The 22,719-nt window shown below is 40.4% G+C and overlaps 1 protein-coding gene across 7 annotated transcripts; it reads right to left on the bottom strand.

Annotated features, from left to right (window-relative positions):
* Positions 1–1,082: 1,082 nt before the first annotated feature.
* Positions 1,083–22,681, bottom strand: acsl4b (acyl-CoA synthetase long chain family member 4b). 7 transcript variants are annotated; one of them, XR_004575977.1, is made up of 16 exons: positions 22,603–22,675; positions 17,039–17,578; positions 16,607–16,784; positions 16,393–16,502; positions 16,104–16,242; positions 15,665–15,815; positions 13,713–13,836; positions 13,557–13,628; positions 13,333–13,472; positions 11,043–11,215; positions 8,974–9,048; positions 8,207–8,395; positions 4,877–4,991; positions 4,561–4,718; positions 3,574–4,443; positions 1,083–3,479 (listed from the first exon to the last, which is right to left on the bottom strand). XR_004575977.1 is itself a non-coding variant. In XM_010897105.5 (15 exons), the coding sequence occupies exons 2-15, from the start codon at positions 17,264–17,266 to the stop codon at positions 4,286–4,288; spliced, it is 2,010 nt and encodes a 669-aa protein (XP_010895407.1). In that variant the 5' UTR covers positions 17,267–17,275; positions 22,603–22,681; the 3' UTR covers positions 1,083–4,285. The 7 variants fall into 7 exon arrangements, 5 of the variants coding, with proteins under 5 accessions (XP_010895407.1, XP_019904073.1, XP_010895408.1 ...); XR_004575976.1 differs by having other exon boundaries at positions 1,083–3,738; positions 3,833–4,443; XM_010897105.5 differs by having other exon boundaries at positions 1,083–4,443; positions 17,039–17,275; positions 22,603–22,681.
* Between the last annotated feature and the right edge of the window lie 38 nt (positions 22,682–22,719).

The following is a 22,719-nucleotide window of genomic DNA, read 5'->3' as shown; positions in this document are numbered from 1 at the left end:
CCCAGTGTTTGAATTTTGAGTGTCCTGGGGTCTAGAAGAGGTGTGCCGAAATTGTCTCAGCACCGCCTAGAATGGATGTCGGATAGAAGTGCCTTGGATATCGTTGTCTTGTTGAGCTGTATCAATTTCTTGTGGTAAGCTCAATCATGGTTGTTGGCCAGGGAATGCATTCTCCTCCAACGTGTGCCAGCCCTCTCAGATGTGCATCAGAGGACCCGCATTGATATTCGGCTCTGATGACATTGCTAATAACCGCAAATTGGACAAAATTAGGTTAATATTTTTGGGAAATAAAATAAAATCGACTAGTTTGTTTACCATTTAAAATGTTAAATATAAAAAGGACAATCTATTCCACAGATCATCAGTTATAATTTAAAGAGTCTCTCAAGCGCTATACCAGTTTCCACAAACACAATTCTCTTATTGACCTATTCTCACCAACAATGCAATCATCATGTCAGATGAGACTGAATTAAAAACCAAAGTGTAGGTCAGTATTAGAGATCAGCATGTAAATTATGTTTTTCTTAATTTCGGTTACCTGCCATAACTTCCAGTGTCATTAAAAACCCTGAACGAAACCGCTGACTGTGTATCAATGACTGTTAGTCCTGAAGTACTATACTTTTGAAAAGGCAACAGAATAATTCATTACCTCCCTTTTTGGGCTTAAATACATTCTCCTTGATTGAAATATTTGCAATGCATGAAGCAAGTATAGGGAGAATGTTTTGTTTTCTGTTAAAGAATGCTGTAAATCATTGAAGAATAATGTACATCGATATTCCCCTGCCAATTATTTGATATCTTGTGACATGCAGTTGTATTTACACTCCTGTATTGTCAGGATAAGAAACTCCTGCCCTGCAAACCAACTTTAAATTTCAGAATTAGTTTAAAAATAATCCAACTAGGAAGTCAGAAAAATCAGCAAGTGTGGGAACGCACGCACTCGATTAAAGAATGAAGCTTTTGCCGGCCAATATATATCACCCTATGGAGCTTTTACCCACAGGTCAGCCAGCGGTGCCATCGACTAGCAATTCTTCAAAAAAGAATCGACTAACATTTTCAAGTGGGCAAGAAGTTTTAATAAAGTAAAATAATATGTAGAGCAAATTAAATAACCATAAATACACACTGCCCTTACAGTATCACATATTTCATACACATATGATCAGATTTGAATAAATAATACAAATGAGCTGACAAAACTTCTCTTCAATATAAACCATTATAAATCTTTCACAATGAACAATGTAATAAATAATTTATACTGCAGACACATTCTTGGGGGATGTATAGTTTACCCTGAGTATAAAAAATAAAACATGGAGTGGCCCTGACCTTTCTCACAGGAATTGGAATGTAGTAGGACTCACTGAATTAGATTGAATTGATTCAAGTTATATCATGTCAAATTGGAAGTGTCTTTGTTGGCCATTAAAGATGTGCAAAATAGTTCAATTGTATTATCAATACAAAGTATCCTGGAATTAGGGCTGTCAAGAGTTAATCATTTAACTCAAATTATCTTTTTGTCATTTTAGTGTACATTATTACTAAAAATAATTATGTGCATTGTCTGAAAAAGTGTTAAATGCACCATTAACAACCCAAACATATAGGGCCGGTTTCACAGACATGGACTAAGCCTAGTCTAAAAAAATCGAGTTCAATAGAAAACTCCATTGAGTTTTTTGTTTAGTCCTAGACCGGTGCTTCATCTTTACGGTGGACAAAATCACATTGAGCTGGTTAAATAGTGTGTTCTCAATTAACCTCATTTTACTTATGTTTTTTATTCACAGCACAGTCTTATAATTGTTTTTGTTCTTGTAAAATTGTTTTAATGAATGTTTTATTACTGTTCACTTTGAGATAATCTTTTGAGTTAACAGACAGCCTTACCTGGAATATAAATTGTTCAATTGTTGAATTCCCTCTTGCTGCACTATATGCCACATTTTAAACAGCTTCAAAAGTCTGTAACCGACTAGCGGCTGAATCAAACTCACTGAAGTACAGCATTTTCATTTAGGTTCCACGCAACATTTAAAGAAGCACAACTGTGACCATTAGACAGTTCAAAAATATCAAATTCATCTAAAAACATCAAATAGCTCAACATTTAACTTGACCTCAATGTACAAAGGTACATCCATAAAAAATCTTTACATTCAAGTTATTTACACATACCATTCACTTGAATTTTTTACACTATCATAAAAAAGCTGCATTAAATTACATAGAATATTTCATAACATTTGTGTGAGAAAATATCAAATTATTTAAGAGCATAGAGACAATTAAGTTGGCAGATCCAAATGTCGAACCAGTACATTATAAATACAACTAAAACATCACATTAAGTCAGGGTGCCAATAACGTTCCTGGAGAGCTAACAGATCTGAATATTGTACAATATACAACAGAGTTGTATGAAACACATCAAGCAGGAAACAAAAAACCTGAAAGACCATTATGCATGTTTGCATAGAAAACAAAATACAAAAGACAGTCCTCAAACTTTCTAAAACATGTGACAATGGTTGGGTTGTGTCACTATGAACAGGTTCAAAAGATAAAAACTGTAATTAGACTCTGGATTGATCCATGTTCAGCCTGATAACATGTGGGGGCACAACAGCTTTTGTGTGGCTCTACTGTGAGTTTCTCTGGATAATAATCTGCTCATCGACTTCAGTGTATGCACTTCAGCGTATACACAGCAGCGGCCGGATCACTAGGGGGCAGCAAAACATTTTCTTTGCATCCAACTACCAGTGTTACAGTTACCGGGAATTCATCAAATAGACTATGGACATTTCACAAGACATTATGACATGTATACCCCTCAACACGGACACAAAATAGTATTTACATAATATATTTCAAAGGCAAATTACAATATGCAAACATTAGACTTGCATTTAAATGGCAGTTTTGCACGAAGCTGTGCCCGTGCCTCCAGTGTCTCCAGTCCTCGAGTACCAAATGTGATAAGATATTTTACATACCCGACAACCACAACATACACAAGTAGGCAATGCTACAGTTTACATTATCTCCTCTAAACATTCACGCTACTTTGGAAAAAATAAATAAAAATCAAGGTCCACATGCTTGAACCTGCTAAATTAATTGAGCTCAAAATGGTTAGCATGCACATTTTGTATGGACAGATTTACAGGTAAAAATGTAGTTTTTATCATTCACAAAAATGTTTATGTAAAGACATTTGCAGAATCTTTGGGAGTTTCAGTTTAAATAAAAATAGGTCAAAGAAAAGTGGCATCCTCAGCAACTGGTTCTTTAGTCTTGTTATGACCAAGCCATGTGGTGGGAGGTGCAGTAGCTGCTGGGTAACAGCTGAATAGCCCTGGTCCACACACTATTAATACTTAAGTTCAAAATGTGGGAAATGCTAGTCAGCTCGACAGTGCATAAGTCTTGTACAGTCTCCTTTCCATTACCTATGACCTGTAGAAGGCCTCTTTTACAGTGCCTAACATCCGTACAGTGTGTTCTTTACAGTGCCTCACACCTGTTCACTGTCCTTTCCATTACCTATGACCTGTAGAAGGCCTCTTTTACAGTGCCTAACATCCGTACAGTGTGTTCTTTACAGTGCCTCACACCTGTTCACTGTCCTTTCCATTACCTATGACCTGTAGAAGGCCTCTTTTACAGTGCCTAACATCCGTACAGTGTGTTCTTTACAGTGCCTCACACCTGTTCACTGTCCTTTCCATTACCTATGACCTGTAGAAGGCCTCTTTTACAGTGCCTAACATCCGTACAGTGTGTTCTTTACAGTGCCTCACACCTGTTCACTGTCTCAACTACAGTGCTTAAGATGAAGTGTCTCCTTTCTACTGCCTAAGGCCTGTACTCTTCTTGGATGTAGCAACAAAGGGACGTAAAACAACAGGATATTTTCTACTGAAATAAGGTATTTTTTATTATTAACAATTGGAAAGCTAAAGTAAACTCCGTTGTGTAAAATTATGTAGCTGTCTGTTAACATTTTAACCCCTAGTTAGAACTCCTCAAAACCAAGATGCTGTTATGTGGTGCTTCAATTTTAAAGTTATGAATGACAGATCCTTAGTTGTCATTTTTGGACAGGTTTAGACTACCAGGTTAGTCTGGTAAATGGTAAAATAAATGGCAAATAAGACAAATAAATATGCACACATCCACAAGCATACACACAAACACATGCCCAAATCACCAGTGAGAGTTGAAGGGAAAATGTTGAGTATTGTGACTTGTGGCTCTACTTCCCTCCATACATTCTCTCGATATCTGTCTGGAAGTGGTTCTTCAGCTCCTTGCGCTTCAGTTTGAATGCATCCGTGACCAGGCCAGTCTCAGGGGTCCAGGGCTCTGGGCTCAGATGCACTTTCACTGGGATCTCAAAACGCTGCAGTTTGACTGGGGGAAACAATAGCTAATATGAAACGCATCTGTATGGCAGAATGTGGCATTCTATTGGCAGAATGTGGCTGTTATTCTATGTCATAAGGATGGGTGTCATATAGCAGGCCTTACTTGAGGAGGCCAAATCTTTGATGGCTTTCAGGACCTCTTTCTCCATGGCAGGGTGATTACAGATCTCCTCCCAGGAAACATTGATGCCGTTCTTACTGGCCAAAGATGTAAGCTGCTTCTGGTTCGGTACCACAAAGCTTATAACATAGTTCTGGTCACTGAAATAAATATATTACAAAATTATAGGTTAAACTCCACATCTAATAAGTTCTGCTGGTGATACATAAACAACCACAACATGACCACAAAAGTATTGCAATCTGTGGAAAATCCATTGGTCTTATGTAAAGAAGTTCATCCGGTAACCGATTTCTACCTGTTTGCATATGCACAGATGTTGTCAATAAGGGTGCAGTTTTTAAGAGCAGACTCCACTTTCCCCAAGGACACGTATTCTCCAGCCTGCAATTTGACCAGGTCCTTCTTACGGTCTAAACAGAACCAACAGAAAAGATGTGGTCAGTGAACAATCAAATGCTGGCACCTGGCACCTTCATGACTAAATTAAATTTCCATGACCAATATTTATTAGCATCTATGTACACTCACCTAAAGGATTATTAGGAACACCATACTAATACTGTGTTTGACCCCCTTTCGCCTTCAGAACTGCCTTAATTCTACGTGGCATTGATTCAACAAGGTGCTGAAAGCACTCTTTAGAAATGGTGGCCCATATTGATAGGATAGCATCTTGCAGTTGATTGAGATTTGTGGGATGCACATCCAGGGCACGAAGCTCCCGTTCCACCCCATCCCAAAGATGCTCTATTGAGTTGAGATCTGGTGACTGTGGGGGCCATTTCAGTACAGTGAACTCATTGTCATGTTCAAGAAACCAATTTGAAATGATTCAAGCTTTGTGACATGGTGCATTATCCTGCTGGAAGTAGCCATCAGAGGATGGGTACATGGTGGTCATAAAGGGATGGACATGGTCAGAAACAATGCTCAGGTAGGCCGTGGCATTTAAATGATGCCCAATTGGCACTAAGGGGCCTAAAGTGTGCCAAGAAAACATCCCCCACACCATTACACCACCACCACCAGCCTGCACAGTGGTAATAAGGCATGATGGATCCATGTTCTCATTCTGTTTACGCCAAATTCTGACTCTACCATCTGAATGTCTCAACAGAAATCGAGACTCATCAGACCAGGCAACATTCTTCCAGTCTTCAATTTTGGTGAGCAAATTTTGGTGAGCTTGTGCAAATTGTAGCCTCTTTTTCCTATTTGTAGTGCAGATGAGTGGTACTCGGTGGGGTCTTCTGCTGTTGTAGCCCATCCGCCTCAAGGTTGTGCGTGTTGTGGCATGCTTTGCTGCATACCTCAGTTGTAACGAGTGGTTATTCCAGTCAAAGTTGCTCTTCTATCAGCTTGAATCAGTCAGCCCATTCTCCTCTGACCTCTGGCATCAACAAGGCATTTTCGCCCACAGGACTGCCGCATACTGGATGTTTATCCCTTTTCACACCATTCTTTGTAAACCCTAGAAATGGTTGTGTGTGAAAATCCCAGTAACTGAGCAGATTGTGAAATACTCAGACCGGCCTGTCTGGCACCAACAACCATGCCATGCTAAAAATTGCTTAAATCACCTTTCTTTCCCATTCTGACATTCAGTTTGGAGTTCGGGAGATTGTCTTGACCAGGACCACACCCCTAAATGCATTGAAGCAACTGCCATGTGATTGGTTGATTAGATAATTGCATTAATGAGAAATTGAACAGGTGTTCCTAATAATCCTTTAGGTGAGTGTATATAAACAAAAGTAATCTTAAAATGTGTCCAACACACTGAATTTACAGGATGTAACTGTCTTTTTCTCCATGGAAGAGGCATACGCTGTGCAAGAGTATAACATTTGCAGAAATCACACTATTTATTAAAACACAAAAGTATAAATAGGTGATATTTCCTACTTGTTATATACATTTGAAATAAATTAAACAGGAGTAGGCCTTGCATTAAGTCTTGCATTATAGAATGATTTAGATACAGTGGGGAGAACAAATATTTGATACACTGCCGATTTTGCAGGTTTCCCCACTTACAAAGCATGTCTGTAATTTTTATTATAGGTACTCTTCAACTGTGAGTGATGGAATCTAAAACAAAAATCCAGAAAATCACATTGTATGATTTTCAAGTAATTAATTAGCATTTTATTGCATGACATAAGAATTTAATACATCAGAAAAGCAATTACAGAGATCATACGTTTCTTGTAGTTCTTGACCAGGTTTGCACACACTGCAGCAGGGATTTTGGCCCACTCCTCCATACAGACCTTCTCCCGATCCTTCAGGTGTCGGGGCTGTCGCTGGGCAATACAGACTTTCAGCTCCCTCCAAAGATTTTCTATTGGGTTCAGGTCTGGAGACTGGCTAGGCCTCCCCTCAATACGGTGCAGTCGTCCTGTCCCCTTTGCAGAAAAGCATCCCCAAAGAATGATGTTTCCGCCTCCATGCTTCACGGTTGCGATGGTGTTCTCAGGGTTGTACTCATCCTTCTTCCTCCAAACACGGCGAGTGGATTTAGACCAAAAGGCTCTATTTGTGTCTCATCAGACCACATGACCTTCTCCCATTCCTCCTCTGGATCATCCAGATGGTCATTGTCAAACTTCAGACGGACCTGGACATGCGCTGGTTTGAGCAGGGGGACCTTGCGTGCTCTGCAGGATTTTAATCCTTGACGGCATAGTGTGTTACTAATGGTTTTCTTTGAGACTGTGGTCCCAGCTCTCTTCAGGTCATTGACCAGGTCCTGCCGTGTAGTTCTGGGCTGATCCCTCACCTTCCTCATGATCATTGATGCCCCACGAGGTGAGATCTTGCATGGAGCCCCAGACCGAGGGAGATTGACCGTAATCTTAAACTTCTTCCATTTTCGAATAATTGCGCCAACAGTTGTTGCCTTCTCACCAAGCTGCTTGCCTATTGTCCTGTAGCCCATCCCAGCCTTTTGTAGGTCTACAATTCTATCCCTGATGTCCTTACACAGCTCTCTGGTCTTGGCCATTGTGGAGAGGTTGGAGTCTGTTTGATTGAGTGTGTGGACAGGTGTCTTTTATACAGATAACGAGTTCAAACAGGCGCAGTTAATACAGGTAATGAGTGGAGAACAGGAGGGCTTCTTAACGAAAAACTAACAGGTCTGTGAGGGCCGGAATTCTTACTGGTTGGTAGGTGATCAAATACTTATGCAATAAAATGCTAATTTATTACTGAATCAAATTTATTTATAAAGCCCTTTTTAAAACAGCAGTTATCACAAAGTGCTTTACAGAGACACCCAGCCTTAAACCCCAAGGAGCAAACAACAGTAGTGTTGGATTTCAGAGGCTATGAAAAACTCCCTAAGGAGGCCGAATTTTAGGAAGAAACCTAGAGAGGACCCAGGCTCAGAGGGGTGACCAGTCCTCTTCTGGCTGTGCCGGGTGAGAGTTTTTTTTGGTGGTATAGGGCTGTTGACACCGTCTACTGAGAGTTTTTTTTGGTAGTATAGGGCTGTTGACACCATCTACTGAAAGGTTTTTATGGCCACATTACCACCATGTAATAAAGGGTTAAGAGGCAGATGTTGTACAGTGTACACTGGTATTATTATTTAGATGTTCTCCAACTGTCAGCCACTTACCCACTATCTGCAGACAGCCATCAGGGTGGATCTCCCCCACATCCCCAGTGCAGAACCACCTCTGGCCCTGCTCATCTACCCAGAAGTCATCGTTCAGATGCTCACTCTGATAGTAACCCATGGTAACACTGGGCCCACCAATCATGATCTCTCCACGGGGGTGGGGCTGGTCCTGGCTGGTATATCCACCTTGGGACACAGTGGGAAGATAAGGGTGAGGCATGGTGGTAGAGAGTTACTGTGTCGGATTGTTTGGAAAAGGAAGATTAACTAATGACATGGAAATTATTCCTGGCACCTAATGAGAAACATGCAAAACTGTAAAACAATTACCATGGGAATAAAATAGGACAGCTTCTGAATGAGCATGTCCAAGTTATCCGTGATTCGTGTATCTTAATCTTTTCTTTTTATTGGTCAGTCTGAGATATGTATTTTTCTTTGTAACTCTGCCTATAACGCCAGCATCCCAGAATCACCTTGTCACTGTTGACATTGAGACTGGTTTTTTGAGGAACACAGGAGTGATGGTTGCTGATAATGGGCCTCTATATGCTTATGTAGATATTCAATAAAAAATCTGCCGTTTCCAGCTACATGTAATTTACAACATTAACAATGTCTACACAATATTTGTGATCAATTGGATGTTGTTATCGTGATGAACAAAAAAAACAAGCTTTTCTTTCAAAAACAAGGACATTTCTAAGTGACCCCAAACTTTTGAATGTGTGCTTGTGTGTGAATCTGTAAGCTTAATTTCTTACCCTCAACCCAGTCTCGTAGTTTGATCTCACAGCAGATGAGAGGGGCTCCTACTCTCCCAGTGCTGTAGTCTGCCACTGGAGACAGAAAATACCCAGACACATTTTAAATACCATATGATAAAAATGTTTCTAATAAATATAACCTTTAATTTCATATCTAATACCAACATTAGTCTCTAATCTGGCCAATACAATATGTCTTCTATATTCACTTTTGTGTTTTCTAATAGAAGCGTTTTTGCTTTTGCCCATCTGGGTACCAAACAAGAAACACTTCTACAAATTGAGAAGCGACAAAACAGGATAGTAGTGTGTGGCTGGCAATTACCACTCAGTCGTGACAATTTCAGAAACTGCTTTGAGCTACACTCTGAAGAAAATATAATCACTGCATACATAACTGATTTGTAATGAAATATAACTTTGTTTCTAAAAACTAAAGAACTGCTTGTTTTTAAAAACTAAATAAATTGTACTGTCCCCAGCCTTTCAAGTTCTGAGAAACCGAGAACACTGTCCTGACCTCCTTAATTATATGGCCTTATACTGCCTGGCCAAAAACAGTGATCATTTGGATTTAAATGAGCAAATACTTAAGAGCCTGTGACTGAATAATTACTACAATGGTTAACATGTTTCAGATGGCAACTATCCTTTCAACCCTAGCTGATGCAGAGAGTAGCTCCTCATTTCTTAAACAGCCATGTTGGAAGATGTATCCTGTGGTCGTGGCAAAGATGTTACTGTGTTTCAGAAGGGTGACATTATTGGCCTGCATCAAGCAAAGAAAACAACTAAGGAGATGTTTGGAATTGGGTTAAGAACTGTCCATTGCGTTATTAAAACCTGCAAGGATAGTGGTGAACCATCAACTTCGCAGAATAAATAAAAATCTTGAATTACCATGATCAGAGATCCCTTTAAACGCTTGGTGAAGTCAAATAGTAAAAAAATTATTATAATAAATAAAAATATTTTGACAGGAACTCATGGCCATGTCTAATAGAGCAAGAAAGAGCATTTCCACTAAAAAAAAACAATGTGATGAAAACTCACAGGATTGTGGTTGAACAGTTGGGGGAAACTAATTAGGGGAAAAAGGCTTAAATTTGCTAGACACCATAAAGATTGGACTCTGGAGCAATGGAGAAAGGGTAAACCACATGACCTATCCCAAATGAGCACATCAGGGTAAGAAGTGAAGCACATGAAGCAATGCACCCATCATGTATAGTACCCACTGTACAAGCCTCTGGAGACAGTGTCATGATCTGGGGTTCCTTCCGTTGGTCAGGTCTAGTCTAGGCAACGTTACATGGCAATGAAATGAACTCAGGTAAGTACCCGAATGTACTGAATGACCAGGTTATCCCATCAATGGATTTAGTCTTCCCTGATGGCACAGGCATCTTCCAGGACGACAATGCTAGGATTCATCAGACTCAAATTTTCCAAGATTGGTTCAGGGACCATGAGGAATCATTTCAAAACATGATTTGTCAATACAAGATCTCGGCCAAAAATCTGTGCAACTCTGGACGGAAATGTTGTGACGTTGCATAATGTTGTCCAAACAATGCCATTGCCAACGTGTGCTGTAATCAAAGCTTAAGGCAGTCCAAGGAAATATTGGTGTGCCACTTTTTCTTTTGGCCAGGCAGTGTAATAATGTTTATTTGGAGTCAACAGGTTTCCATTTAAATACTGCTGTGTAGCATCGCACAAGCATAAGTCCATGATGCCGTTTGACCTCAATAAGAGCCCCACAACCATGCCATGGTCAATCTTCTAACACAAAACACAGAGATGAAAAATCTGAAACAACAGACAGCCCACCGTTCTCCTGCACACAATGTTGTATTGAAGTAATTTAGCAGACATTTACCCAATTTACTATGGGAATCAAATCCAAAAGCCTGCCTCAAATTTCCTTAGCAAATGTCCATAGTAGTGCTACTGCTACTACTGAGCCAAGAGTGCCCTTGTGATGATCTTACAAAATGTCCAGAATGTTTATCGTTAGTGAAGGACCCCAGTAGTGGTCCATAGTGGTGCCAGCTCTGACTCACCCTCTGTGATGGTGCCCGCTCCGCAGGTCTCCGTCAGGCCATAGCCCTGTCCCACAGGACAACAGAAGCAGATGTTCATGAAGCGCTGCGTGGCTGGGGAGAGGGGCGCCCCTCCTGACAGCATCATCCTAATGTTCCCTCCCAGCAAAGCCTTCACCTTCTTAAACAGCAGCCTGATGCAACAGAAAATGGAAATCCAGGTGGAACTCAGTTCATACTCTTGCAAAATTAGAGCATATTCAAATACATGACACTTTTGTCAAGGTAGCTTTCAGCAAAAACAGCGCTTGAGGGGGAAAAGTCACGTGGAGAGTGTTAATTTGCAGAAAGCAAAGGGTTTTCATTTTTACATTTGTCATTTAGCCAACTCATAAGGGATGCACCGACAACTTATTGTGAGTACTGAGTATCTGCCAATACAGAGTACCGATCCAAAACTGACATTTTTATTTTGTTTGCCATAATTTCTTTACATGACTGAATAATGTCACAACATTTTATTAACAACTTTCTCAATATTTAAAATTAAGGAACTAATAACATTTTAACAACATTAAATCTTATTAAAATATGTTAAAAGACACTTCAAGGTAGAGCAAGTAATTTGAGTAAATTCTATAGCAATGTAGAATGGAAAAGTGGATATGTATTGAATAAATAATCACTGCAGGGGAAAACTAGACATGTGACAAACTGACAATTGACCTTAAAGTTTATACAAGCATTTTCTAATCAGTTTTTGGTTAAAATCATAAAATGTAGCTTGTTGTCATTCAATCACAACTTGATCAAAGTGGCACAATAATACTGTTTGGCTCTTTAGGAGACACCCTATCTGGCTAAGCGATTTAAAATGAAAGTCAAAGAAAAGGCTGTACAACAGCAAACAGGTAGGCTTGCTATTTAGCTATCAATCTGAATGGATTTTGTTACACATGCATGTGCCCTGTATGTGCGTTTTTGTTTTTCCCCTCCTGCTGTTTCCCCAGGTGTCCTTTATGTTCCTTATTGTGCTAGTTGGTGTTTCCCACCTGTCAGTCATGAGTGCATCGCCTGATTGCTGAGGTGGACCAGTCAGTGGACACCACTCCTAATTGCACCACCTATTCCTTTTTCCATTATCCAATCGCATCACACATCCCCTGGTTTAAAAACCCAGTCAGTTCCCAGAGAGACTTTTGCTTTACCCCACATGGACATTGATACTTGAGATACACACCCTTTTTGATAGACAGACACTTTGTTCATTCATATGTCACTTAGTTTAGCACATACATCACATTTTGTCCTGTAAGTATTGCTGTGGTGTTGTGTTTGGTGTTATACTAGTGGCTGTTTCATGTGTGAAGTAATTCCAGACCGCAGACATGATTTTGTTATTGACTCCACTGAGCATAGCAGGCATGTTTCTGCCCATCATCAACAACTTACTTTTTACACTCTGTTTCATGGTATCAGATCATTACACAGACTCGCCGATACCAGATCCTGTATTTTTGGCAAGTATCAGACAAATGTCCGATGCCAGTATTGAATCATTTCATCACTATGACTTACCCAGAGTGACTAAAAGGACTGACTGCAAAAAATAATAAAATCACACCGGCCCCCCCATTGGAAATCAAAGTTAGGGTTATCATAATGTTCCACATAATTTTTGCATTAGTTTGCTGCCCCTGCACCAGAACTCGTTTTGTCATGGCTCTCTCTTATCCCACTGCAGGAGTGGTGAGTAACAGGCTTGATCATATATTGCCAGATATTAGTCCAAGTTTACAAGTGCAGTTTCACTGTCTCATCATTTTAGTACCAAACCCTCAACATTGAGAAGGAAACCCTGATGAATGATAAATCATGCATGTCAGCATGCAATGATGCAGCTTGATGATCACTGATGATGCATAAAGACGTCAATCATGTCAAACGGCCCACTATTTAGCCTATTCATTAGAACCCTATAAAGGGAAACGGCTAAGAGACTGGCGGTCTGGTGACGTTACATGTCTCTGTCCCAATGATAACAGGAATTATGGAAACATGACAGGAATAAAGGAGATCAACAACTAGTTATTATACACTTAAAATGGCCAAATTCTAAATTACACATACACAGCATTGACTCCTTATGTGGTCCTTCATGCAGTGGTATGTTGTTAATCTCTTTATGTACAGACATTTATCACTGTTTTCGTACACAGACCTTGAACCGGTATAGGCAGGCAGTATGTGTGTGACAGGTTTGTGTCCAGCAAACAAACATGTTGCAGTGTGATTGTCCTTGCATACTCACATGTTGCAGAGTGGAGCATCGTAGCCCATTTTGATTTGTTCCAGTTTGTAGTTGTAACCCAGTTTAAAGAGAGTCCTTTGCACATAGTTCATCTCCTGCACCTTATTCATTACATTCTTGTAGATGCGGTCCATTATTTCCTGTCAGATAACAGATAAACAGCACTCATTAGTTTGAGAAGTCTTTTTAATGCACCAGGTCTGACAAGCAGGAAGAGTTGTTACCGGTACAGCTGCCATCAGAGTAGGCCTCAACACCGAGCAGTCTCCTTTACTGCCTTTCTTGATTTTTGTAGACTGCAAAAGAGAAGTATTAAAATAACATTAGTGTTACCCATTTCGCAAATAAAAATAAATCCATGACAAAAACTGTGGTCAGACCTGGTCAGAGAGTGTTTGTGGGGATGAGTAGCCAATTCTGCAGCCGTACGTCATACATGAGATCTCAGCAGTCATCTCCAGTACATGAGCTAGGGGCAGGTAGCCAATGTAAGTGTCCTTTGACCTGCAAATGGACACACACAACATTAGCAACACTACAGCATCAATATCTGTATGTCCTCCCGACAACAGAACTATAATGACCTTTATGCGAGTCCAAAATCCTACATCTGGATCTTGTGATCACTTCAACAGTACAGTATGTATCCACATGTTAGGACTAGGGCTGTCTCAATAACCACACCACTGCAGTATAACAGTACAGTATGTATCTACATGTTAGGACTATGGCTGTCTCAATAACCACACCACTGCAGTATAACAGTACAGTATGTATCTACATGTTAGGACTATGGCTGTCTCAATAACCACACCACTGCAGTATAACAGTACAGTATGTATCCACATGTTAGGACTAGGGCTGTCTCAATAACCACACCACTGCAGTATAACAGTACAGTATGTATCTACATGTTAGGACTAGGGCTGTCTCAATAACCACACCACTGCAGTATAACAGTACAGTATGTATCTACATGTTAGGACTATGGCTGTCTCAATAACCACACCACTGCAGTATAACAGTACAGTATGTATCTACATGTTAGGACTAGGGCTGTCTCAATAACCACACCACTGCAGTATAACAGTACAGTATGTATCTACATGTTAGGACTATGGCTGTCTCAATAACCACACCACTGCAGTATAACAGTACAGTATGTATCTACATGTTAGGACTATGGCTGTCTCAATAACCACACCACTGCAGTATAACAGTACAGTATGTATCTACATGTTAGGACTATGGCTGTCTCAATAACCACACCACTGCAGTATAACAGTACAGTATGTATCTACATGTTAGGACTATGGCTGTCTCAATAACCACACCACTGCAGTATAACAGTACAGTATGTATCTACATGTTAGGACTATGGCTGTCTCAATAACCACACCACTGCAGTATAACAGTACAGTATGTATCTACATGTTAGGGCTATGGCTGTCTCAATAACCACACCACTGCAGAAATGCCACGGTGTCACAATGCCTTCAGGTGACTGTGGGGAGGGAATCCACATTTACTTGTATACTTGTATGTACGTTTTCCACTTCATTGTTAAGTGAAATATATAACTAAGGCCGATGTTGTCTAATGTAAAAAATAAAATAAATTCAAACAAATCTTTAACAGCTCTGACTTGCTCTCTGGTTTCACAGCTCCACTATAGGCAGATTAAGACAGATTCACACTCTCTGAGGGGAAGTTGGGAAAGACTAGACCTATAATTTGGACAGAGCCTACCTATTTATTCTAAAGTCATTTTATTACCCACTTTTAAACTATAAACAACATTAGATCATATGTACTGATTATTTAATTGTAAGCTGAGTGAAGATGTCACTCTATAAGGTACAATATCACATCTCTTAGTTGCTTATTGCTGAAGAAGATGAAAAACAACAAGATACAGCATTAGTTGCTAAACCCAATGTTACTTCACCCATTTGGGCCCCATTTTGTCTTTCTGCCCAAACGAGAATGGAGAACATGGCGATGCCACTAACATCCTCACTGAAAGTGAAAACCAACGTATTCATCGCACGGAACATTTATGAGATCCTGTAGCCTATGCCTTATCAGCAGGCCTTATTTGCACTTGCAACATGGTAGCATTCTTATACATTTTCTATATGTGATTTAACCATTTATTTATTTAACTTTTCATTCCTTTTATGTTTAGCAAAGATTGGGCGGTTTCATTTATTCTTATTTGCGCTCCTTTGCAATAAACATCTTTAATTTGTGTTACAACTGTGCCATCTAACATTGCACACAAACCCAACTTAAACCTGTTAGAGTGGGGGTTATGGTCCTCTGTGCTCACCCAAGCCCTGGGATCCTCTCACACTGGCCCGTCATGCCAGCGATCAGGTTGCTGTGGACAATCATGACTCCTTTGGGTCGTCCAGTGGAGCCGCTGGTGTACATGACCACTGCCAGGTCCGTAGGCTGGGGACGCTTCCACGGAGCACACACTGCCAGTAGCAGAGGACACAGGTCACATGAGGACACAGGTCACATGAGCACACAGGTCACATGAGGACACAGGTCACATGAGGACACCTCCAACATTCAACGGTGATGTTAGAGCCAATATATGCTTCACTACACCTTGGGGAGAATTAAACCCCGGTTTGTGTGCATATTGTTATACGCCCTCCCCAGATCTGTGGCGTGTAAACCAGGATGACCCAACAGTACCCAACCGGAGGACCTCTGTGTGTTTTGGAAATGTAAGGTGCTGACGGTGTGTTTCCACATACAGTTGTCCGGTTTGGCTCCCAGCTCCTGTACTGCATTCATGCTGTGGATCTGAATTCCCTCTGGGTAGCCTGTCTTGATGAGGGTCTTGTTGTCCACGCAGATAATATGCTTCAGGTGACGCATTTCCGGCAAAACACACTGTCACAGACAAAGGACGACATACCTCAGTTAACAGACAAACACCCCATTCTGCCTGAATATACTGTGCACCTTGGTTAAATTTCCACAGAGCAGTGGTGTGTCGTTAGGATGGATGGGGGACAATGCATTTCCTCCAATAACACCCACCTTGAGTTTAGTCTCCAGGAGCTCTGTGCTGGTGATCAGGTGACTGGCCCCACACTCATTCAGCCCATAGGCCACTGCCTCCTCCCCCAGGGTGGCATACAGAGTGACCACTGCAGCACAAACAACCAGGGTGTTCACACGCTAACACAAACACAACGCTGCCACACCCATTACCCTTCTCAGCAGGAAAGCGCGTGTTGCGGTCAGTGCCTACATGGAAAGTTGCGTCTGAAGCAGGCCTGAGCGGTGATCATCCACTCGGCCCGCGTCTCACAGAATATGGCGATGGTCCTCTTAGGCTGCTGGCCCAAAGCTGCCAGTCCGCTACCTAAATGGTTGATGATCTGGTCCACCTCTTCATAGGAGAGCCACCTGTACTCCCCCAGGATCAGCTGCAGCAGAGGAGAGGGCACAGGAGCAGACGGTTAAGGTTGGTTCTGAGGGCCTTCATTTCACGGTGGAAAGGATACCCCGTTAGACTCACGGGAGGATTTCATCTCACAATTGTGCATAATTATATGTCAGCTCCGTGGATTTTGTGTGTTCTGTCTCTATGTTGTAAAATATTATTACTCCAAAACTAGACAGAAACGTGACTGCACCATTAACAGGGCCCGGTTAGACAGTGTGTGTGAGCTCCTTTTACCTTCTTAAAGACCTTGCCGCTGGGTTGAGTCTCGTTCTCCTCCTTCAGGACCTCCCTGGTGCCCAGGCAGTCCGCCTTGCCGAAGCGATGCACTGCATGATCAAACAGCTTGTCTAGAGTGTCCTTTCCCTCAAAGTCCTCCCGGGCCAGGTCGTCAAAGTGCTCCACAGAACGATAAGGCCCCTCGGCTTTGCCTGTGGTGGATCGAGCTTTCTCTCTCTTGGCCATGGTTTTCTTCTTCCCGGCACCAGTGAGGAAATACCACGGGATAAAGGTGATGAGCGTATAGAGCCACATCAACAGATAAACAGGCCAAAAGACAACGGAATCTATGTTTTCTTTGAACCTCATGTCTGAAGTTGAGGCAAAGAAAGAGACGCTTGAGCCAAAAGTATCCGTTTCAGGGACAATGCAGAATGTTTAGCTCTCAGGTTGTAGGAAGGTTACCAAGGTGCCAGTAATTGCAGTTTGGAAAGATAGAAAGGCTTGACACAAGAGGTCTATGAAGCTAGCTCAGGCAGCAGGGTGATTGGACAAGAACTGTTGAGCACAGGGGGAAGAGAAAACAATAAGAAAGACAGAGGAAAGAAGAATGTTAGTCATATTGAAGCACTATATGCAGGGGCTAATCAGCAGGCCCCATGAATGCACTGTGTAGCATCCAAATAATAATTATTTGAAGATTTGAAGTGTCTGCTTTTGCAGAAACTTCATTTCATTGACTGCTACACTGAGACAAATGTATGAGGAAGAATAGTTGTTAAAAAGTTATTAAAAGAATAAATAAAAAAAGAAAATACTCCTTGAGAATAATATAAATGAATAAATGGAATACAAAGACAACAGAGCAGAGCATGTATGAAGCCAAAGAGGTTAGTTTTGGGTTTAGATTATATGGCAGACAGACAGCCTACAGCACACCGGATTCTAACCTTTTTTACTAATCAAATATTTAAAAAATGTGAAGGTGCAGTCTGGGACTTTTGACATTAACAAAATAATGTTTGAAAGAGAGTGGTTTTGATGAAGGAGGATAAATGTTAAGGTAGTACCAGCAACACATCAATTTGTTTATATTTTACTTTCTTAATATTGGCAAGTCAGATGCAACTGGGACAAGGAAGCAATCAGGCAAAACCAATGCTGACCCCTCTTATCCTGGTCACTGTTCCCAACAGTATCCTCTAGCAGGCAGAGGGTAGACATGTAGTACAAGTCAATCATCACCAAAAAGCAAATCAAGCCACTTAAACTGCTCCTTTCACTTTAGTTTGACCCTCAGCATCTGCTCCTCAGAGACTAATCAGATTATAGTCACCAAATCAAGCCACCTCCAAACTAATCTACATTACAGTGGCAACGTACTGCACTCAAAGCTTTCCTCATCTCACTGCCAGTAGATATACTGTACTAATGCTGTTAATGTGTACCTAAACTGTAAATCCATGTACGTATATTATATACTTAATGCCACTCCTATCCAATTATCTTATATGCTCACTAACTGTATGTCAACTTTGTTTAGACAAATGTGTATTCTGTTGACCACTAGCAACACCATTACAATATGTGAAATTCTGAGTATGTGCAGGCCTACATTTCCATAGTGATTAAATGTGACTGGTACACACAATAGGCCTACATTTCCATAGTGATTAAATGTGACTGGTACACACAATAGGCCTACATTTCCATAGTGATTAAATGTGACTGGTACACACAATAGGCCTACATTTCCATAGTGATTAAATGTGACTGGTACACACAATAGGCCTACATTTCCATAGTGATTAAATGTGACCGGTACACACAATAGGCCTACATTTCCATAGTGATTAAATGTGACCGGTACACACAGTAGGCCTACATTTCCATAGTGATTAAATGTGACTGGTACACACAATAGGCCTACATTTACTTAAAGATTTAATGTGACTGGTAGACACAATTGGCCTACATTGTATCTTAACCACAGCCATGGTATCACCCACTCTTTTTCCATGACATATGCAGACGGCTGATGGTTTTGCAACCACAAATGACTGAGGTGAAAACAACTCAAGAATAACATGACTCACGGGGGCAGACAAGTATCAAAGTTGGTGACCGGCAAGAGCAATACCAGGACACTGGAGAGCACGAAAAGGGAACCAAATGTTAACAAAAACCAGGACACTGGAGAGTATGAAATGTGAACCAAACGTTAACAAAAACCAGGACACTGGTGAGTATGAAATGTGAACCAAATGTTAACAAAAACCAGGACACTGGAGAGTATGAAATGTGAAGCAAACGTTAACAAAAACCAGGACACTGGAGAGTATGAAATGTGAACCAAAAGTTAACAAAAACCCACACCAAAATGCTATTTTCAACCATGTCCTCAAGTAAATTGTTCTTTTTTGTATCCACTACCCAATACAATGTTTTGTCCCAAGCAGATCCACTCAGTACAATGAGAACTACAATGTATCTATGTAGGGCGGCTTGACATTATAGGAGCACTGTTCAGGTCAAGCGCCCATCAAAATCAGATCTTACTGACTTCATGTTACTGCGGTCTCCTAACAAACAATTGGGCTAGGCTCAACACAGGACCTGATCTGTAAAATGGTAAAAAAGGAAGGCAACATATTTTCATGCTTGCATCCCAGTTGATGTTGCCCTGATTAAAATGTGAAAGGCTGGTGTCACTTGTCATCCAGACAGTACCTTTTTAATGAAGGGTCAAGACATTTAGTAAACTGGATGCTGCGCCTGAGCGGTTTAAATACACTGATCTACCTAATTCCATTCAGCCTACTGCGTAGTCAAACCAAGTCCAGGCATTACAATCCCAACAAGAATCTGCTAGGGGAAAAACACGATTTACCCCATCTAGAGTTTCTTCTGGGAGAAAAAATGTAATATTCTAAATTCAAAGTATATTTCTACACTGGATGATGATGCCCCCCCCCCCCAATAAAATCTTCCTTCCGCTTTCATTGCTCTAAACTGAAATTATTTCAGTTATCATGTAAAACAGAATCTGAATTTTAGGAAACCCTCAACCATTTGGTAGATAAGACACATAACCCTAAAAAATAAATGGTCTGACGAGCTTTAGATAATTACCAAACTAAGCACTTCTAAAAAAATACTTCACTAGTACAGCATAGACTGAAATAGTACAAACCTTTCAGAATAGAAAAGGAACTGTTTAACATACCTAGCTTTCAAGATATTTCTTTAGTGTATACAAGATGTTTCTTCTTCACTCCGTCTCAACAATCTGGATAACTACATGAGTTAATATATATTCTCCCGATACTGACCACAAAAGCTCTCATCCAATAGGAAAGGGCGTATCATACAGTAGGGAGGTTTCTCTTAGGGCTTGGTACTTGCCAGTACAACCAGTCTGACCAACTCCATTTGCATCATTTCCAGAGCCCAGATCTATTGAAAACTCATGACGCAACCACATCTGTCTGCTAATAGTGTTACACATTACATTATAATGACTAGGGGGATTTTTTTACACATTTAGTTACAGACTGTATTCCAAGAAATAAGACAATAGAAATGTTTTACACATTTAGCTACAGACTGTATTAAAAGAAATAAGTAGAAAATGTGTATCCAAGCCTCCAGGTTATTTTTCTTGATGTGCTCTCTGGCTTTCAAATCAGTGAATTCCTTTCAGACGTTTTAAGGGAAACATTCCCGATGCCTCATCACCAAACAGGATACTATTACGTAAAAGCATGTCAACATCTTCGCCTTGGGTTTGGGGTGAATGACCTTTAAAACATTAACAAATATGTGGTGATTCATGAAACAAAGATTCGTGGCTGTGTTGTAAGATGACAAAGTTAATGCTAACACTATAAACAAGAGGGCAGAAAAACTATACAAACCAGAAATACAAGCCATTCACTGTAGCTAAAGCCTTGAACTACTAGGCATAAAATATAAGACAAGCATCCTAGCTAAATAGAACCGGATGAGGGCATGTCGACCACTTCATGTGTTTATTAGGGCTGGTATTGCACATTCATTTATTGATATAAAACACATAGTTATATAATATTATACTAGACTTCTGTTTGGTGTAGAATCCATTTGATTATTGTTCTATCTGTGGTTTTGCTTACTCACAAACTCCTGTTTAACCCATATAGGTATCAAATCCTTTGTTACAACTTTTTACCATTGCACAATGGCTGTAATATTATACACACCTACAAAATAGACTTGTGAGTCTTGTGAGGTCCAGTCAGTGAAGTAATCTCCTTGTCTGACAAAGTAAACCATTGCATCTGTCAACTCACCCATATCTAACAGTTAATAAATATAAAAGTACAAGTAATCTAGCATATCATTACGAGTAGTAGCTATCACAGTCATATCATTTCCAGACAAGAGCAATTCACTGGAGAAATTAGGGTTAACTGCCTTACTCCAGGGGACATGAAATTATTTGATCTTTTAATGGTCATCTGTGTGTTTAATTGAAGCAACTTTATTTTGAATGGCCCAACAACCTTGACATCAAGAGTCTTAGCTGCACAGTAGAAGAATGGAGGGACAGAATTTGGTGACTGAAAGTGAAATTGTGGCTGCAGTAATTGACATCTGCCTTCACTGCAATTTTACTTAAATCTACTGCATTCTGGCTGCAGGGTTGTTTTTGTTACGGTACAAGGACAATGTTTTAGGCAGTTAACTTTAAATGCAACCCAGGAACAACGTCAACGCTTTGTGATTAATAAAAGACAATTCAGTTTAGCAATATGTTTCAGGTTCTTGAGTCAATCAGACCATGCTGGTTCAAATAATAATTTCGGATCTTCACAAAATATTTGGCTTGTTAGTTAGCTTGCCAAATCATTGATAGTGTTGTAGTAAACATCACATTCTAAACTGTCCGATTCCTGCATGACGATTTGCTGACTGTTTTGGTATATGACATCATATACCACCGGTATGATGACCACATCAATTTTTACAGCTCTAAGTGCGTTGGTATCCTGCTAATAAGAGCAATAAGGTATCTCAGCTGTTTGAAATACAGCTAATACACCGTAGGAGGCTACGCAGTCTAGGCACTCCCCACTGCGTTGTGCTTAATTAAAGAACAGCTCTTAGCTCTGGAATGTTGGCCGTATACCACACTTCCTTATTGCTTTAGTATAACCCTGTTCTCAATCTCCAGTCCAGACCAAATACATGAATTTGACATTAATAGATTTGGTGACTAAGAATAAATCCTGTATTAACAATATAAGTGATGAAGTTTTATCGGATGCTTATCAAATAAAACATCATACTGAAAGCAGTGACGAATAATAGTTCAAACACCGTCACACACAAAATATACTTCACATGGCAACGCGCGGCACTACATGGTCAGATAGCAAGAGCATCATAAAGATGTAAAGTTATCAAGGCTAGCCCATTCTTAAACCACACCAGATATCCAGAAAATGCAATACTGCAGAATTTCTGTCAGTAACATGAAATATATATATATACAGCTTTGATATTTCCTAAATTATGCTGTGTTCGTCATCCGTTCTTACCTTCAACCGACACGCGAGCGCAACCTCACCAGGATGCTTGACCGATAGTAACCTCCAACGCAGATACAACCCGGAAACTTTACGTCATATGAGTCCATCTCTCGTGGCCAATAAGAA

The sequence above is a fragment of the Esox lucius genome, chromosome 7 (assembly GCF_011004845.1).
Source record: "Esox lucius isolate fEsoLuc1 chromosome 7, fEsoLuc1.pri, whole genome shotgun sequence".
Lineage (NCBI taxonomy): Eukaryota > Metazoa > Chordata > Actinopteri > Esociformes > Esocidae > Esox > Esox lucius.
This window is presented reverse-complemented; position numbering and strand designations above follow the sequence as displayed.